This window comes from Brassica napus, chromosome C3 (assembly GCF_020379485.1).
Source record: "Brassica napus cultivar Da-Ae chromosome C3, Da-Ae, whole genome shotgun sequence".
Classification (NCBI taxonomy): domain Eukaryota; kingdom Viridiplantae; phylum Streptophyta; class Magnoliopsida; order Brassicales; family Brassicaceae; genus Brassica; species Brassica napus.
The window spans coordinates 54,360,553-54,375,630 of record NC_063446.1 but is presented as its reverse complement, the minus strand read 5'-3'; the positions used below and the strand labels follow the sequence as shown (position 1 = coordinate 54,375,630).

General features: G+C 37.5%; 1 protein-coding gene across 1 annotated transcript; it reads left to right on the top strand.

Annotated features, from left to right (window-relative positions):
• The first annotated feature begins 300 nt into the window (after positions 1–300).
• LOC106347605 (RINT1-like protein MAG2) lies at positions 301–3,148 on the top strand. Its single transcript, XM_013787180.3, has 4 exons — positions 301–632; positions 718–822; positions 900–1,000; positions 1,090–3,148. Exons 1-4 carry the CDS (start codon positions 350–352, stop codon positions 2,968–2,970), a joined length of 2,370 nt encoding a protein of 789 aa, XP_013642634.2. The 5' UTR covers positions 301–349; the 3' UTR covers positions 2,971–3,148.
• The last annotated feature ends 11,930 nt before the right edge of the window (positions 3,149–15,078 follow it).

Sequence of the window (15,078 nt, the reverse complement as noted above, 5' to 3'; positions counted from 1 at the left end):
GTCTGCTTCTTTACTTTTTTTTTGGAAGACTAATCTCCCTTCTGCCTGGGTATGATAATTCCTACTTGAGAACAATTCAAAACTTCTCGGTAGTGAACCAACCAATCAGTTTCCATTTTCCGAATGAGTGTTCCAGCTCCATCAATTTCACGCTAACTGCACACTTCCGAGTGTTATTGTAACGTTCACATAAACTTAGATGGGCATCTATTATAAAAAAGCAACCAAGATGGGCCAACTAAGAAGGCCCATTCATCCGAGTAGCCCGGCTCAACTCGTGACGACTCCGAGACATTGACTCAGTATCCTCTTCTAACGAAATTCTCATACCTCTCAATGCGAACCGCGAATGGACGCGATCAAGCCACTTCCTCAGGTCTCGAGCTTCTCCGCTTCAGTCTTTAGCTTCCTCGATGACAGGTTCAGAGACGCCGCGGATCTCTCCCAATCACCCGCTCTGGTCTCGGAATTGGAAACCGAGATTTTCGAATTGGATCAGAGATTAGCCGGGCTGAACCGCCAGCTCGAGTCCGGTTTAGCTTCTTACGCTTCGTTCTCCGATCGCATCGGCGGTCTACTCATCGGAGTCAATGCCAAATTAGCTGATCTCTCTTCGTCTCGCTCCGCGTCAGGTTCGTATGATCTCATCACGAGAAATGTTGTAGTCAATTAGATCTCTGCCAAAGTTTGAGTCTTTTGTCTGTCTTATTCATTCAGATGGCGGAAAGGGGGAGGAGGAGACGAGGGAGCATGTAGCTGGGGAGGAGCTTCCATCACTGGCTAAAGAAGTAGCACAAGTTGAGTCTGTGCGGGCTTATGCTGGTAAAGTTTTTTTTTTCCTTTTTGGTGTTCCTTCTTTGTCACTTTTAGTCTTTCAAGATGTTTCTCTTATTTTTCAGAGACTGCACTAAAGCTAGATACTTTAGTTGGTGATATAGAGGATGCTGTCATGTCTTCTTTGAATAAAAACTTGCCAACATCTCGGTCCAGTGGTTTTGAAGTACGTACTCTGTCTTCAGCCAGATTCTTCTGTATAAAAGTTTAGTTTCTTTATGTAGTGTGTAATGTTGTAAATGCTACTGACCTCAGGAAGTGCGTCTACACGCTATCAAAACACTTCAAAAGACAGAAGAGATACTGAGTTTAGTTGCAAAGAGGCATCCTCGCTGGGGACGTCTTGTTTCTGCAGTTGATCATAGAGTGGATAGAGCTTTAGCGATGCTGAGACCTCAAGCGATCGCTGATTACAGAGCGTTGCTTACTTCTCTTGGATGGCCACCTCAGCTTTCTAACTTAACTTCATCGAGCCTTGATTCTAAGTCTGATGATATCCAAAATCCGCTTTTCAACATGGAAGGGAACCTCAAAAGTCAGTACTGTGGAAACTTCCATGCTCTGTGTAGCTTGCAGGGTCTGCAGCTGCAAAGAAAGTCGCGGCAGCTTGGGAGCCATAAGGGTGAAAATGTTCTTTTCCACCAGCCACTCTGGGCTATTGAAGAGCTCGTTAACCCTCTGACTGTTGCATCTCAGCGACATTTTGCAAAATGGAGCGAGAAGCCTGAATTCATTTTTGCACTTGTGTATAAAATCACAAGGGATTATGTGGACTCCATGGATGAGTTACTACAACCGCTTGTTGATAAAGCAAAGCTAGCTGGGTACAGTTGCAGAGAAGAGTGGGTTTCGGCTATGGTGAGCTCATTGTCTTTGTACTTGGTGAAAGAGATATTCCCTACATATGTTGGTCAGCTAAACGAACCTGATCTTAGTTCTGAGGCTAAGGTTTCGTGGCTCCATCTCATTGACCTGATGATCTCTTTTGATAAGCGAGCTCAGTCTCTGGTATCTCAGTCAGGAATACTTTCGCTTCAAGAAGATGGGAATCTTCTGAGAATCTCCTCTCTTTCAGTTTTCTGTGACAGACCTGATTGGCTCGATATATGGGCAGAGATAGAGCTAGATGAGAGGCTCGTCAAGTTAAAGGCAGAGATGGATAATGATAGAAACTGGACGGTGAAGGTGCAAGACGAACTCATCTCCACTTCAAACGTTTACAGACCACCAATTGTTTCCAGCATCCTTCTGCAGCACTTGTCATCAATCATAGAACGATCTAAATCAGTGCCTGCCATTTACTTGAGGGCAAGCTTCCTGAGACTGGCAGCCTCGTCAACAATCCAGAAGTTCTTGGATTGCCTCCTTCTCAGGTGCCAAGAGGCTGAAGGACTAACTGCTTTAACCGAAAATAACGATCTAATCAAGGTCTCAAACTCTATCAATGCTGGTCACTATATTGAATCAGTCTTGGATGAGTGGTGTGAGGATGTCTTTTTCCTCGAAATGGGAAGTGGACAGGACAATCCACAGGAAGCTCCGGGACAGGAGAACTTTACAGAACCTTCTGAAGGTATTTTCGGAGAAGAGTTTGAGAAGCTGGAGAAGTTCAGGCTAGAGTGGATTAACAAGTTGTCTGTGGTGGTCTTCAGAGGCCTTGATGCTCGGACTCGAGAGTACATTAAAAACAGAAAGCAATGGCAGGAGAAGAGAGACAAAGAGTGGACGGTGTCGAGGGCACTAGTCGGGGCTCTAGACTACTTACAAGGCAAAACGTCGATAATACAAGAAAATCTAAACAAAGCAGACTTTACAGCTATGTGGAGGAGTCTAGCCTCAGAGATAGACAAGCTGTTCTTCAACAGCATCTTGATGGCGAATGTGAAGTTTTCTGATGATGGAGTCGAAAGGTTTAGAGAGGACATGGAGGTTCTATATGGGGTTTTCAGGGGGTGGTGTGTTAGACCGGAAGGGTTCTTCCCTAAACTAAGCGAGGGGCTAACACTTCTGAAGATGAAAGAGAAGCAAGTAAAGGAGGGTCTGAGCAGAGGCGAGAAGTGGTTACGTGAGAATGGAGTTCGATATATGACTGAAGCCGAAGCCAAGAGGATAGCTAAGAGTAGAGTGTTCTCTTAAGTTTGATGCTTTGCAAATCTTCATCTCATTTGATATCCTAGGAGAGTCGGTCTATAAAGAAGGTACATTCATATGTGTTGGCCTAGATACGCATAGTTAGGCGTGTGTGATCATTTCATTTATTTGTGGATTATAAAACTCGAAGTCTGGATTTTTAAATGAACTTTTTTACTAACAAGTCCTGGTTTTGTTTTGTTGGTCTCTTTTTTTTTTTTTTACCTTTACCTTAAGATAAAGAAGCTTTGACATTTTACGATTCTCACTGTGGATCAGAGCAATTTTCCTTAAAACAAGAAATAGCATGTTGAATAGTAATAAGCATTGGACCTGTTAGTTTGTTATGCGTATTGTATCAAGAGTAATTGGCGTTTACACACTAAACGCCAAGATAGCTAATCAGTAACTACGAAATCGTTATTTGCTTTTCTGATAAAAAAAATATGAAATAGTTGTAGTTAACTGATCATTACTTGTTTAGCTTCTACGAAGTAAGTTACCGTTGACTAATTCATGTCTGATTAGATGCTACAAATTAGGCATTGTTAACTTTTACATGTTTGGTTAGATGTGGTAAAACACTGTACCAGTATAAATAAAGTTTGACTGTGTGTATCTATCAATATAGCATTTAACTTATTTGAATGGACCAATCTTATTACATGGTAATATACTTAGTAGACTCTACTGAGTGTGTCCTAGTAATGTCAAACAACAATTAACCTTTCAAACCGAACAATTGTTAATCTAGTTAGTAGATAATACAAATGAAGTTATTTCAAAGCTCACCAAGTCCGTAATACTGAGTTATATAAAATAACATCTAACAATGTATGCCACATCTAAGTTTATTTAAGTTGATATCTAGAGTTGTCAATCCAACTCGTGGTTCGTTGGTCCGGTCCATATAGGTCCATCACAGGGTCAATCTGGATAAGCAATTTGTCTAAGAAATTGTGGGTCTCACAAGTCTAATCCAAGCAGTTGGATCGTAAGCCATCATGGATTAGCATGTTGACCGCATAGATAAATCAATTACTTCATTTTCTTTCACTTGGTGCCTCGAAGCATTCCAATTTGGAATCACCATCCATGATTTTCGATCTGTGCTCATGCATGTGATTGTTTTAGCTTTAAATCGTCATGCTAAAAATGTGGATTAAGAGGTGGCTTGAGGTGGGGCCACCATTCGATTAAGAGGTGGATTTTCCTTTGTTGGATTAGTTATCTCAGCATTTCCGGCCCTTAGAATTTAGTGGATTTTCCTTTATTGATCTAACGTAATCTTGGCCGCTGATCTCGAAATGACCGATTTTGACCCCAATAGCTTCTGAAGCAGAAGAAATATATCCACCCTCTGCGATTTTATCACTATAAATAGCAGCTTCATAACTTGTTTCTTCTAGCTCTTTATCTATTTCCAGTCCAGCATCATCTAAGATTGCTCAATTGCCACTTCAGGATGCACTAGAGTCTTTTTCAGTTGTTGACTTCCTTGCAGACCTTCCTGACCTCGACTGCCTCTTGAAACTTTTATCTTTGCTTTTTGACATCCTTGAAGTCCTAGTCTGTCGAGCTGAGTCGAGAGGTTTAGCAGAGCATCTCCTAGTCACATTTTCCAATTTTACTACAATAATCACATTTCCTCGGGAGCCATGGCTGGGCAACAAAGATATCCACCTTTCGTCAGTTTGAAAAACCAAAGACGATCCTCTTTGGTAGCTCGATTGGAGATCCAAACGAACCCACATAATAGAAACCTCAAAGTTTATCTATTTATTTTAGTCTCAGGTGCAAAAGAAACTGGTTGTCCAGCTGCTGTGGCGAGTGGATTTAGACTTATTGAAGAGGATATAAGATACCCCTCTAAGCTCCACTTACACCACAATTGAGGTTATTTGTGGTCCTCTGGTGAGAACTCAGGGGACCATGGTGCTAGGTATATTGTAATTCTCACTATGATCCAAACACTTCTCGCTAACACTTGAGCTTGAGTTCATAGGCTACTAACTATGAGTAGAAGAAGATGGAAAAATATTATCGTACCTGGGCGACTCCAAATGACATTAAAAATGTCAATATTCCTGCCTATATCCGGAGCTTCACCATGAAACCTTGCAAACAAAATGTCTCGAAACTCTTCCTTTGCTTCCTCTAAATTTTCATCAGAGATTGAACGAAATGGCCCCCCGAGATATGCTGAGAAGGAGTCCCAATTTCCTCCAATAATAATGATTCATTGATTACTTCAGAATACCTCAAAATTCTAAGAGCAATAGAAGCCATCGGCTTCGCAGCAGATGTCTTAAATGTTGGTTTACCACCAGAAGAATCGACTCCAATTTGCGATTCATTGGGAGGAACTCTAGTAGGAGCTGAGGTTGAGCCGAAGCAACTCCAGGCGGAGCTGAGGTATATGGTTCTACAGGAAAGTTACTGATGGTAGCGTCACAGCTGACTTTCTTAGATACCAAAAGAGAAACCCAAGGAGAAGATACTCCTTCCGTAGGAGGAGAAGATACTCCTTCCGTAGGAGGAGAAGAAACAAGAGGACCCACCTCCACTGAACTCGGACGCTCGAACTCCTGATGACCTATGCACCAATTTTGAAACTGACAATCCATCACGAGGAGGAAACACACAAAGGGCAGCATTAACATGAGAGAAATCTGAAGAGGGGGGAAGGGATAGAGATGAGAGGATGCACTTCCTCCTACCATCTTAGAGATTTCTCAATGGTGGCGAGAGGACACACCTTCGGTAGGTGGCGACCAAACCATAATCCTCTTAAGAGTCACCTTTTACCGAGGAGAGAGAAAATTCTTTATTAACATAAAATTGGTGCGTTGAGAGAGATATCTAACGAAAAAAGTGTAATAAAAATTGTTCTAAATAAAAAATTTCTGGCTTCCCACTGTTTCTTAAGCTTCCTCTCTTTGAACAATTTGTGTGTAAAATTATATCTTCAAGCACACGTGGGTAAGAGAACACACATAATACTTAACATGTCAACAAAATATTTAAGAAAAAAAACAAAAACAAAAGATTTTTGTTTCATTTAAGAAACTTCAACCGCCAGATAAAACATCAATCATCAAATGCCAAGAAACTCCATAATATATACTCCACTTTTGAGTTTTAAGTTACACACATTCCCAAGTCTTATCTTAATATATTATAAAATAAGTAACTTTTACTTTCTAAAATCAAAGCTCTCTTTAATTAATTGTTGTTGACATCTGGTGGTAAGATTGTTGTTGTTACTGTTGGGTCACCTTCGGAGAATTTGTTATCTGCATCACCTATCTTGGCATCGTTTTTTGAACATATGAATATTTCCTTTGCCGTATTGCAAAATTTTCTACATAAAGATAAATATACTTATTAAATTTCTAAAGTAATAAGAAAAAAATAGAAAGCAAAAAACTTACAGCCACGGGTCGTCTCCAAGAAGAATCATATCTCCATCAGCATTTATGAAAACTATTTTCCATTGATTGTGCATATGCAACTTGCCTTTGATATCAAAGAGTCTTTCGAGTTCATCAATCAGTTGATTGTATCCATCAAAAATAGATAAATTCACAGTTCTTTCCACGACCCCTTCCATACGAACCTGATCAATAACCATATCAAAAGAATAAGAACTTTATAGTCATCTAAATCTATTAAAAATATTCAAATTTTATTTAAATTCTAATATGAGAATAAAGTTATGGATGCGCGCGCGCGCACACACACACATGTCTTTTTATGAACCCATGCTTTAGTTGTACCTAATAAAAAGTTTAAACTTGACTAATAAGTAAAAAAAAAAGAAGATGGTGATATATTTCATACCTTAGTATGACTTCTAGTTTGGATGTGATCAACCTTTTCTTCTTCAAAGATTTTAGAAATCTTAAATTTTTTATATGAGTTAATTGGTTCTATGCTATCCTTTGTTTTCGCGGGAATTTTCAGATCAACTCCAAACAGTCTGTAGCTAGTAGTTGCAGTGGTGGTTGACGTTTCTTTCATTGCTTGAACCATTTGCTCATTGTAGTTTGGTTTGACATGGTAGTAGGGAATGAGTAGCTCATTGAAGATTGTATGCTTGAATGTCCAACTTCTTGGCCTTGGGTCAATGTAGGAACCCACATATTTGAACCTACAAGAAGAAATATAATGATAAATAATTCACAAAGAAGTTTTAACTTATTGAGCAACATTAACTTACCAAACTCATGTATTTCGCGTTGACGTTTATGTTTTAGAAAACCTGATTTTAGAATGTCTGATGAATGTGTTAAAGGCTCGATGGAGATCCCTTATCAGGTCTTGGAATTGTTGCAACTTCATCCCATTGTACCTATAAAATAAAGTTAGTGGATATTGTTTATTACTTTTTAAAAAGTATATTCTAACAAAAATATAGTTAAAGTAAAACGAGTCTTATCTTACTTCTAAACATCGCCACTCTGAATCCTTCCAATGAGTGGAGAAATCTCTCACTTTTAATATTGTTCCATAGTATCTAGTGTAGTCAAATCATTTGTGTTAGTAACACTATTTTGAAAAGGTAAAATAAATGTTCAAGATTTATCTTATTTTATTAAAATCCTTCCCTTCAAACTTCATCAAAAATCTAGAGCCTATACTAAATTTCTTATTCACTCCATCTATAAATTTATCGATGTTGACAACGAATTGGCTCGACCTGATCAGGTCGACATGATATCATCGCATCAATAATAAATAAAAGTGTATAACTTGTTGAATAAACTATTTTCATAATGTTTCATTCAGTAACAAAATGTTTTTCTTTACCTTGGCTTATAGAAGACAACGAACATACATTTGCTTTTAATAGCATTCAATGCAGTAGCAACTACACCATGGTGCATACTCTCCTTTGAAATTACAGATGATGGTATGTTCTCTCGTTGATGATGACCTGCTTTTCTGATTCCAACTCGTGATTCTCCATTATGTCCTCTATGATAAAAAAGATATTTAAAATACAAATTTCAAGAATCAAATTAGGAGTAAAATGAAAAAAATATACAGAAGGAATACGAAGGAGTCCCCAACAACCAATTTTTTTGCTTTTACAAACTCGTTCCAACCAGATGTGAAAAGATGTCTTTGTGGTGTCCTTGTTTGTAAGAAAATAAATATCAGTAATCACTACTTGCAGATTTTGAGATTAATAAAAATTTGTTACCTTTTGAAGCGTGTCTAAATTTCCATTCATGACCATGAATATCTATAGCATTTATCTCTTGACTTAGCGTTAGGTGAGACGTATCCTAAAAATATTTGATACAAAATGTTATATAGAAATTTAAAATTTGATTCAATGTAAGTCAGTGTTAATACCAGCGAAGGAAGACATTCAATGGCATGTCTTTTATTTAAAACAAAACCACCTTTTTTACTCGTATCAGAAGCACTTAAGACCTTAGTAAAACATTTAATGTTTTGTATTTTCACATTCAACTTCCTAAAAATAAAAACCCATAATATTAATAAAAATTGTTATTAAGAAGACCTGTAAATATGTTATTAAATTAATAAAATCTTATTTTGCAACACACAGACGTATCCGGCAACAAAGAAATTTCTGCATAAATTTCATCTGTAGTAGTCTCTACCTAAGACCATACATAAGAATGAACCCAAAGCAATATCATTTACATCAAGTCGATATAGCTCATGTGAATTCATTAAATAGGAAACATAAATAATCAATGAAACATACCTTACGCTTGATACTAAAAACATTGCAGCGAATTTTTGAAGGAATATTAAAAACTGGTTTTAGTTGACATAGTTCGTCGTTTATAGATGTAACTAGCTGGTAATACCATCAAATTTTTAGTAAGTTGTGAAAATCAAAACACATGTGAAAGTATATAATAATTTTGAAAAACAAAGTTATTGCCTGCTCTATATGTCCTTGAGGAAAATAATATACTTCTTCTCCAATTTTCTGAGGATCAAACAGAGGACCAGCACACAACTTCCATAATTGATCATACAAATAGTTATTGGTTCCATCAGTAGCTACACAAACATACAAAATATAATTATAGACAAATATTTTTCATCAATCAAAAACCAGACTCAAACCCAAGAATTATTCACTTATACCTAAAAATTCAGTTTGCGCATGCATGATTAGATCACTCGCCATCAGCTCTTATAAAAACACTGATCTATTGCAACTTGCACAAAAAGTTACCAAATCATGAATAACGTTTTATTAATATGGTATTATATCTTAAACAAAATACAACCTTTCAATGAATTGGTGACAACTTTTGATCTTTATTTATTTTTGTTCGAACAATTTTGTTTTCTTATACCATCTTTGTTTACTTTTTACATTTACATAAATTTGATATGTATCAGTATTTATAGGTGAAAATATTAAAATAGTACAAGAGGACCCAAGGAGAAGATAGTCCTTCCGTAGGAGGAGAAGATACTCCTTCCATAGGAAGAGAAGAAACAAGAGGACCCACCTCCACTGAACTCGGACGCTTGGACTCCTGATGACCTATGCACCAATTTTGAAACTGACAATCCATCACGAGGAGGAAACACACAAAGGCTATCATGACTCAATCTACATTCACTCATCTATGTTAAAAATAATTCAATCTTAGTAAAACTAAATTTCCATCATTTAGAAATGTTTATTAATACATGATTTCAATTTTTTTCTCTTTCAAAATATTTTTTTATAAAATTTATTAATTACTTTAAAGATCTACTACATGAGAAGACTTCCCCTACAAGACTTCTGTAAGACTTCGATTTAGGCGGAAAACCTAAATTATTCTAAAATTTACACTAACAGAAAACGCAATTATAACGACGACAGTTTTCGTAGTTATTTCGTAGTAAAATAGGGTTTACGAGGAATTGACTACGAAACACATTTCGTCGTTAAACGTTTTTCGTAACGCATATTTCTTCGCTAATTCGTCGTAACTTTACGAGGAAACGTTTCGTCGTAAAGTGGGGTCAAACATTTCCTCGTAAAAGCCACGTAACACATTTCCTCGTAAAAGACACGTTAAATATTTTCTCGTAAAAGACACGTAAACTTATTCGTCGTAAAGAACACGTAAATCATTTCCTCGTAAAAAGCACGTAATTTATTCCTCGTAAAGTACACGTAAAAAATTTATTCTCGTAAAGTACACGTAAATAATTTCCTTGTGAAGTAGACGCTCAGTTTCGTCGTCGTTTTCTCGTTAATAATTTTCAGTTTCCTCGTTAATTAGACGTAAATTAGCTACGAATTTACTTTGATTCTTTATTTTTTACAAAAACAAAAATAAAATCAAATTTATTTTCAAATTAATTTCAAAATTCTAAAAAAATATAAAAAATATAAATAAAAATGAAAATATTTTATAAATATTTAAGTTTCAACTTTTTAATACATAATAAAAGAAGAAGAAAAAAAAGCTAAGGGTTGTTGGAGGGGCAGAGTGCATCGAAGAACTTCTGACTCCTCATCTTCACATCTTCTTCATTGTGAGATGGCTCTGGAATGGGATTTTGTGTCCGCATCTGTGCCAACATGGCCTCCACCTGAGGATTTCCAGACGCCAGAACGTCTAGAATGCCCTCGAATGAAGTCATACGAGCTGTAAACGCAGACCTCGTCGAGTTCAACTCGGAATACAGCTCAGTGATTTCATCAGCCCGTCTCTGACCATAAGACGATGTCGCTTTTGGGACATCGTTGACGGAACCATTCCCCAATGTACGTTCATTTTTCTTAGGGACAACCTTAAAAAAAAATAACGTTAGTAATTAAAAATTAGATTAAATGAATAATAATAATTAAAGCTTTAAAAAAATTTACCTCCTCGTAAATCTGATCCACTTCAGATGTGGATAATGTGACCGGTATTTCATCGGGAGACTGCTGGGTCAGCTGGATTTGGCGGTCTTCAATTCGAGCAACCACCCTCGTTGTAGATTTGCTCGGACCTAGGATCAACAAATTTCTCAGGCTTGTTCTTGTGGGTCCTCTCATAAAGATCCTTAAGAGATGGGAGTTCTCCCGTCTCTTTGGCCTAAAATAATTTAGGAAGTTAGAATATATGTATTAAAAAAAAGTAATTAAAATATTTACCATCTCCATACAGACACCGGCGTGGGGTTTTTGACCCGTGGTGTAAAGCATCGGCCCGTTGCCATGCTCATCATTCATCAGACGGGAGGCAGAGCAACTGTTAGAGACTTTAATGGACGATGGCGGGTTCCAATAATGGATGAGGCCATCCCACACATCCTTGGTGAGCTCGGCGGGTTTCCCTGCTCATAACTCTTCAAGATCCAATCATCCTTCCAGTTGGATACCGTGTCCAGCAATCGTTTTTTCGTCTTCCCTTCAAACACTTTATTCACCCTCTCGTTCACCCCTATGGACCAATGATATTTTTGCTGTAAAAAAATTAGATTAGTAATTAGTTTAAAACTAATAATTCATAACAATAAAAAATAGATTAATAGAGTAACTTACGGCAAACATTTTGAGCCACGTCTTTCTGATGTAGATCGGCGTCAATTTCCAGTTCGGATGAGCGTGAAGGAAGTAGCCTTTGATCACTTCGGTTACGTTCCGAGCGACAGAACCGTCAACCCCAAACCTGAAAAAACCAAAAAAAAAGTGTTTAAATTATTTTTTGTTATAAAACAATTGCACAATAAAAATGTAACGTACCACAAAGTTCCGTCCGGTCGGTCGGGGTCTAAGAGTGATAAACCTCATATGCCTGGTTGAGCGAGAAGGTCCTCAACGGTGTACATAGCATAAGGAGCACTCGGCGGCACCAGAAAATCGGGATGAATCTTGTCCGGCGCCAGTGGAGGAGGTGCCTCCTCAGAAACATGATCATGATGCGGGGGTGGCACATCAAACCGAGGAACCAGTGGCTGAACCGGTGGTGCACCAAAAGGAGTCGTCTGAGAGACTCTCTGAGAAGACTGAGAGTCGGGGACAATCTCCGGAAACGAAGAACTGGGAGCTGAAGAAGATGATGAGTCTGTACGAGTACCAGGCTCACCAAACATCTGACTCTAATGCTGTGTACGCTTCTTGTTCTTTCGAACAATCTGGAAAAAAAATTAATTGTCATTATTAACCATATTAAAATTTAAATATATAGATTATTAATTAACATTTAAAAATCATCATCCTATATTATCAAAAAATTCCATAAACCTATCTACAAATTCCCTACACTAACCACCTAAACTAATTACCCTAAACTAACCACCTAAGCTATAAATTAGAGAGGAAGTAGAGAGGAGAGTACCTTGCTCGAAGGAGGAGAGTAATTGACTACGAAATGGGAAGTGATGTGGTTCGGGTATATATAAACTTATATATTGTCCTAAAAACCTAGTGAAGTTATGGCAATTTTACAAGGAATTAGAAAGGCCCGCGTTTTCTTTTTTTTTACGTTTCGTCGTAAAGCCCAAATAAATTTAAGGGAATTAGCAAGGCCCGTGTTTTTTTTACAAGGTATTTGCGAGGAAATAACAAAGCTCGTGTTTTCTTTTACGACGATATCTGTTTACGTGTATTTTACGACGAAAAGATTTTCAATTTTCAAAAAAAAAACCTGAAGGAAGACACCTGCACAAGAACAGTTGTTATCAATTCAAAATAGATTTGAAACTGATCAGAACTGTTCTGGTGACAGTGCACTCCCTTCTGGTTTTTTGATTTTTTTTTAAACTATTGTTTAGTTTTTTTTTGTGCGCAAGTTTAGAGTGGGAGGGGTGTGCTTATTTATAGAAGTAGTCGTCGTATTAAATCCTCGTAAATTAACGAGGAAATAACAAGGCATGTGTTTTCAATTTAGTCGTCAAATCGTCGTAATATTACGAGGAATTAACAAGGCCCGTGTTTTTCTTTACGACGAATTAGCAAGGCCCGTGTTTTCAGTTTCGTCGTAAAATCGTCGTAACATTACGAGGAAATAACAAGGCCCGTGTTTTCTTTTACGAGGAAATAACAAGGCCTGTGTTTTTGTACAACAATTTTACGAGGAAGTTATGCAAATCCCTATCACCCAAAACCCCAAACCTCAAACCCCAAATTCCTTAACTTCATCTATCACTCAATCACTTCTTTCTAAACCCCAAACCCCCAATTGAGTTACACAAAATCAAATTATATAATTTAATTTTCATGATTAAACAAACTAAACACATCCATTAACTCTAAAATAAATCATATTTAAGAAAATTACATCATCATTCGGATACATCATTGATATTCTCGTCATCACTAGAAACATCATCATTTTCATTAAACTCGTCTTCAACAGCTTCGTTCGTCATATCGTCGGGAAGATCTTCGTACTCACGATTATGCGGATCTATAAGAAGGATGTCATCAGTTTGTTGTTCAGATTCCTCGACTTCATTGATGTGTTCTTCTTGCAATAGTTGTTCTTCTCCACGGATTATTCGTCCACGAGTTGTGACTTTGACAATGGCAAACCAATTGATTCATGATTCTCTCATCCGAGGGTATGAAAGGAAGCTGACTTGGTCTGCTTGCGAAGCTAATATGAAAGGCTCGAATTTGTTGTACCTTCGTCCACCATTGACATCAACTACACCATATTTGTTAAATGGAACACCTCGGTTGACGACGGGTTCGAAACAGTCACATTTGAAGAGGACACATCTCAGCTTCAATAACCCTGGGAATTCCACTTCAATAATCTCCTTCAAGATCCCGTAGAAATCTGTTTCGCCTTTCACAAATATTCCATTATTACTTGTCGTCCGCTGTCTACCATACTCAATTGTATGAAAAATAAAGCCTCGTGTGAAATAAATCGGTGATGTGGTGACCTTTGCAACTGGACCTTGAATTAATTCATGAAACCATGAGGGGTAATCTGGATCGTCATAATCAACCTGCAAAAATAAAGAGAATGTTAAAATTAATTAATCATACTAACGGCGAATACATATCATATGCCAACTTACAAAATTGGGTTAATACCTGACCCTTCAACCACTTAATAAAGTGGTGATCTTTCCTTTTGTCTACTTCACTTTTGGATATATCTGAGATTGTTTCTTCGACTTGAGAAATAAATAGGCTGTAAAATCATATTTTCTATTAATTAATCATTTGAAAATTATATAATTTATACATATATGTGTTTAGAAGTTTCAATATATGTTACCTTTCAAAATAACGCATCAATGGATCCTCGCAAAGGAGTAGAATATATTGTGTGCACTATGGACATCTTCATCATTTGACCACCAAACCTCTTTCAATTTTTCACCGAATCGCCCTATCTGGCAAAAGATGTCTGGAACACCAGCAACTGCATATGTTGGCGCGAAACCACCATCGTCGTATTTTCTTGGAGCTCTTTTCTAGGTACGTACTTTTGGTGCAAAGTAGTACGATGTGAAGTGAGATGTTTCTTCTGTCAAACTTCCAGCAATTATAGAACCTTCAACTTTGGCGAGGTTTTTTGCTTTTCCCTTCAAATATTTCATGGTCCACTCATACTGATACATCCATCCGTAATGTACTGGTCCACGAAGAAATGCCTCATACGGGAGGTGGATAGCTAGATGCTCCATGACGTCAAAGAATGCCGGAGGAAAGATCTTCTCCAAGTTGCACAAGAAGATGAGAATGTTCTCATGAAGTTGTTCTGCGACATCCTCTAAGAATGTGTGTGCTCATATCCCTGAAAAATGCTCAAATGCCTTCAATATTCCAATTAAACACATTATTAGTCATATTATTTATGCGTGTATATTACAGAGCAACAAAGAAATTAATGCGTAATTAATATATTACCTGCAAGTGCTTCATATACATTTGTTGGACATGAAAATCATGACTCTTCATCCCGGAGAACTTTCGACCCTTTTCAACACATCTAGAGAGATTTGAAACATACCCATCGGGAAACTTCACTTCTGATGCCACCCAGTTGAACAACACCAACTTTTGTTCGGAAGACAATCTGAATATCGAAACGGGAACTTGTCCATTGCTTTTTGTATGTAACCCGCTTCTTGAGAAAATATCACATCGAATAACGGAACGAG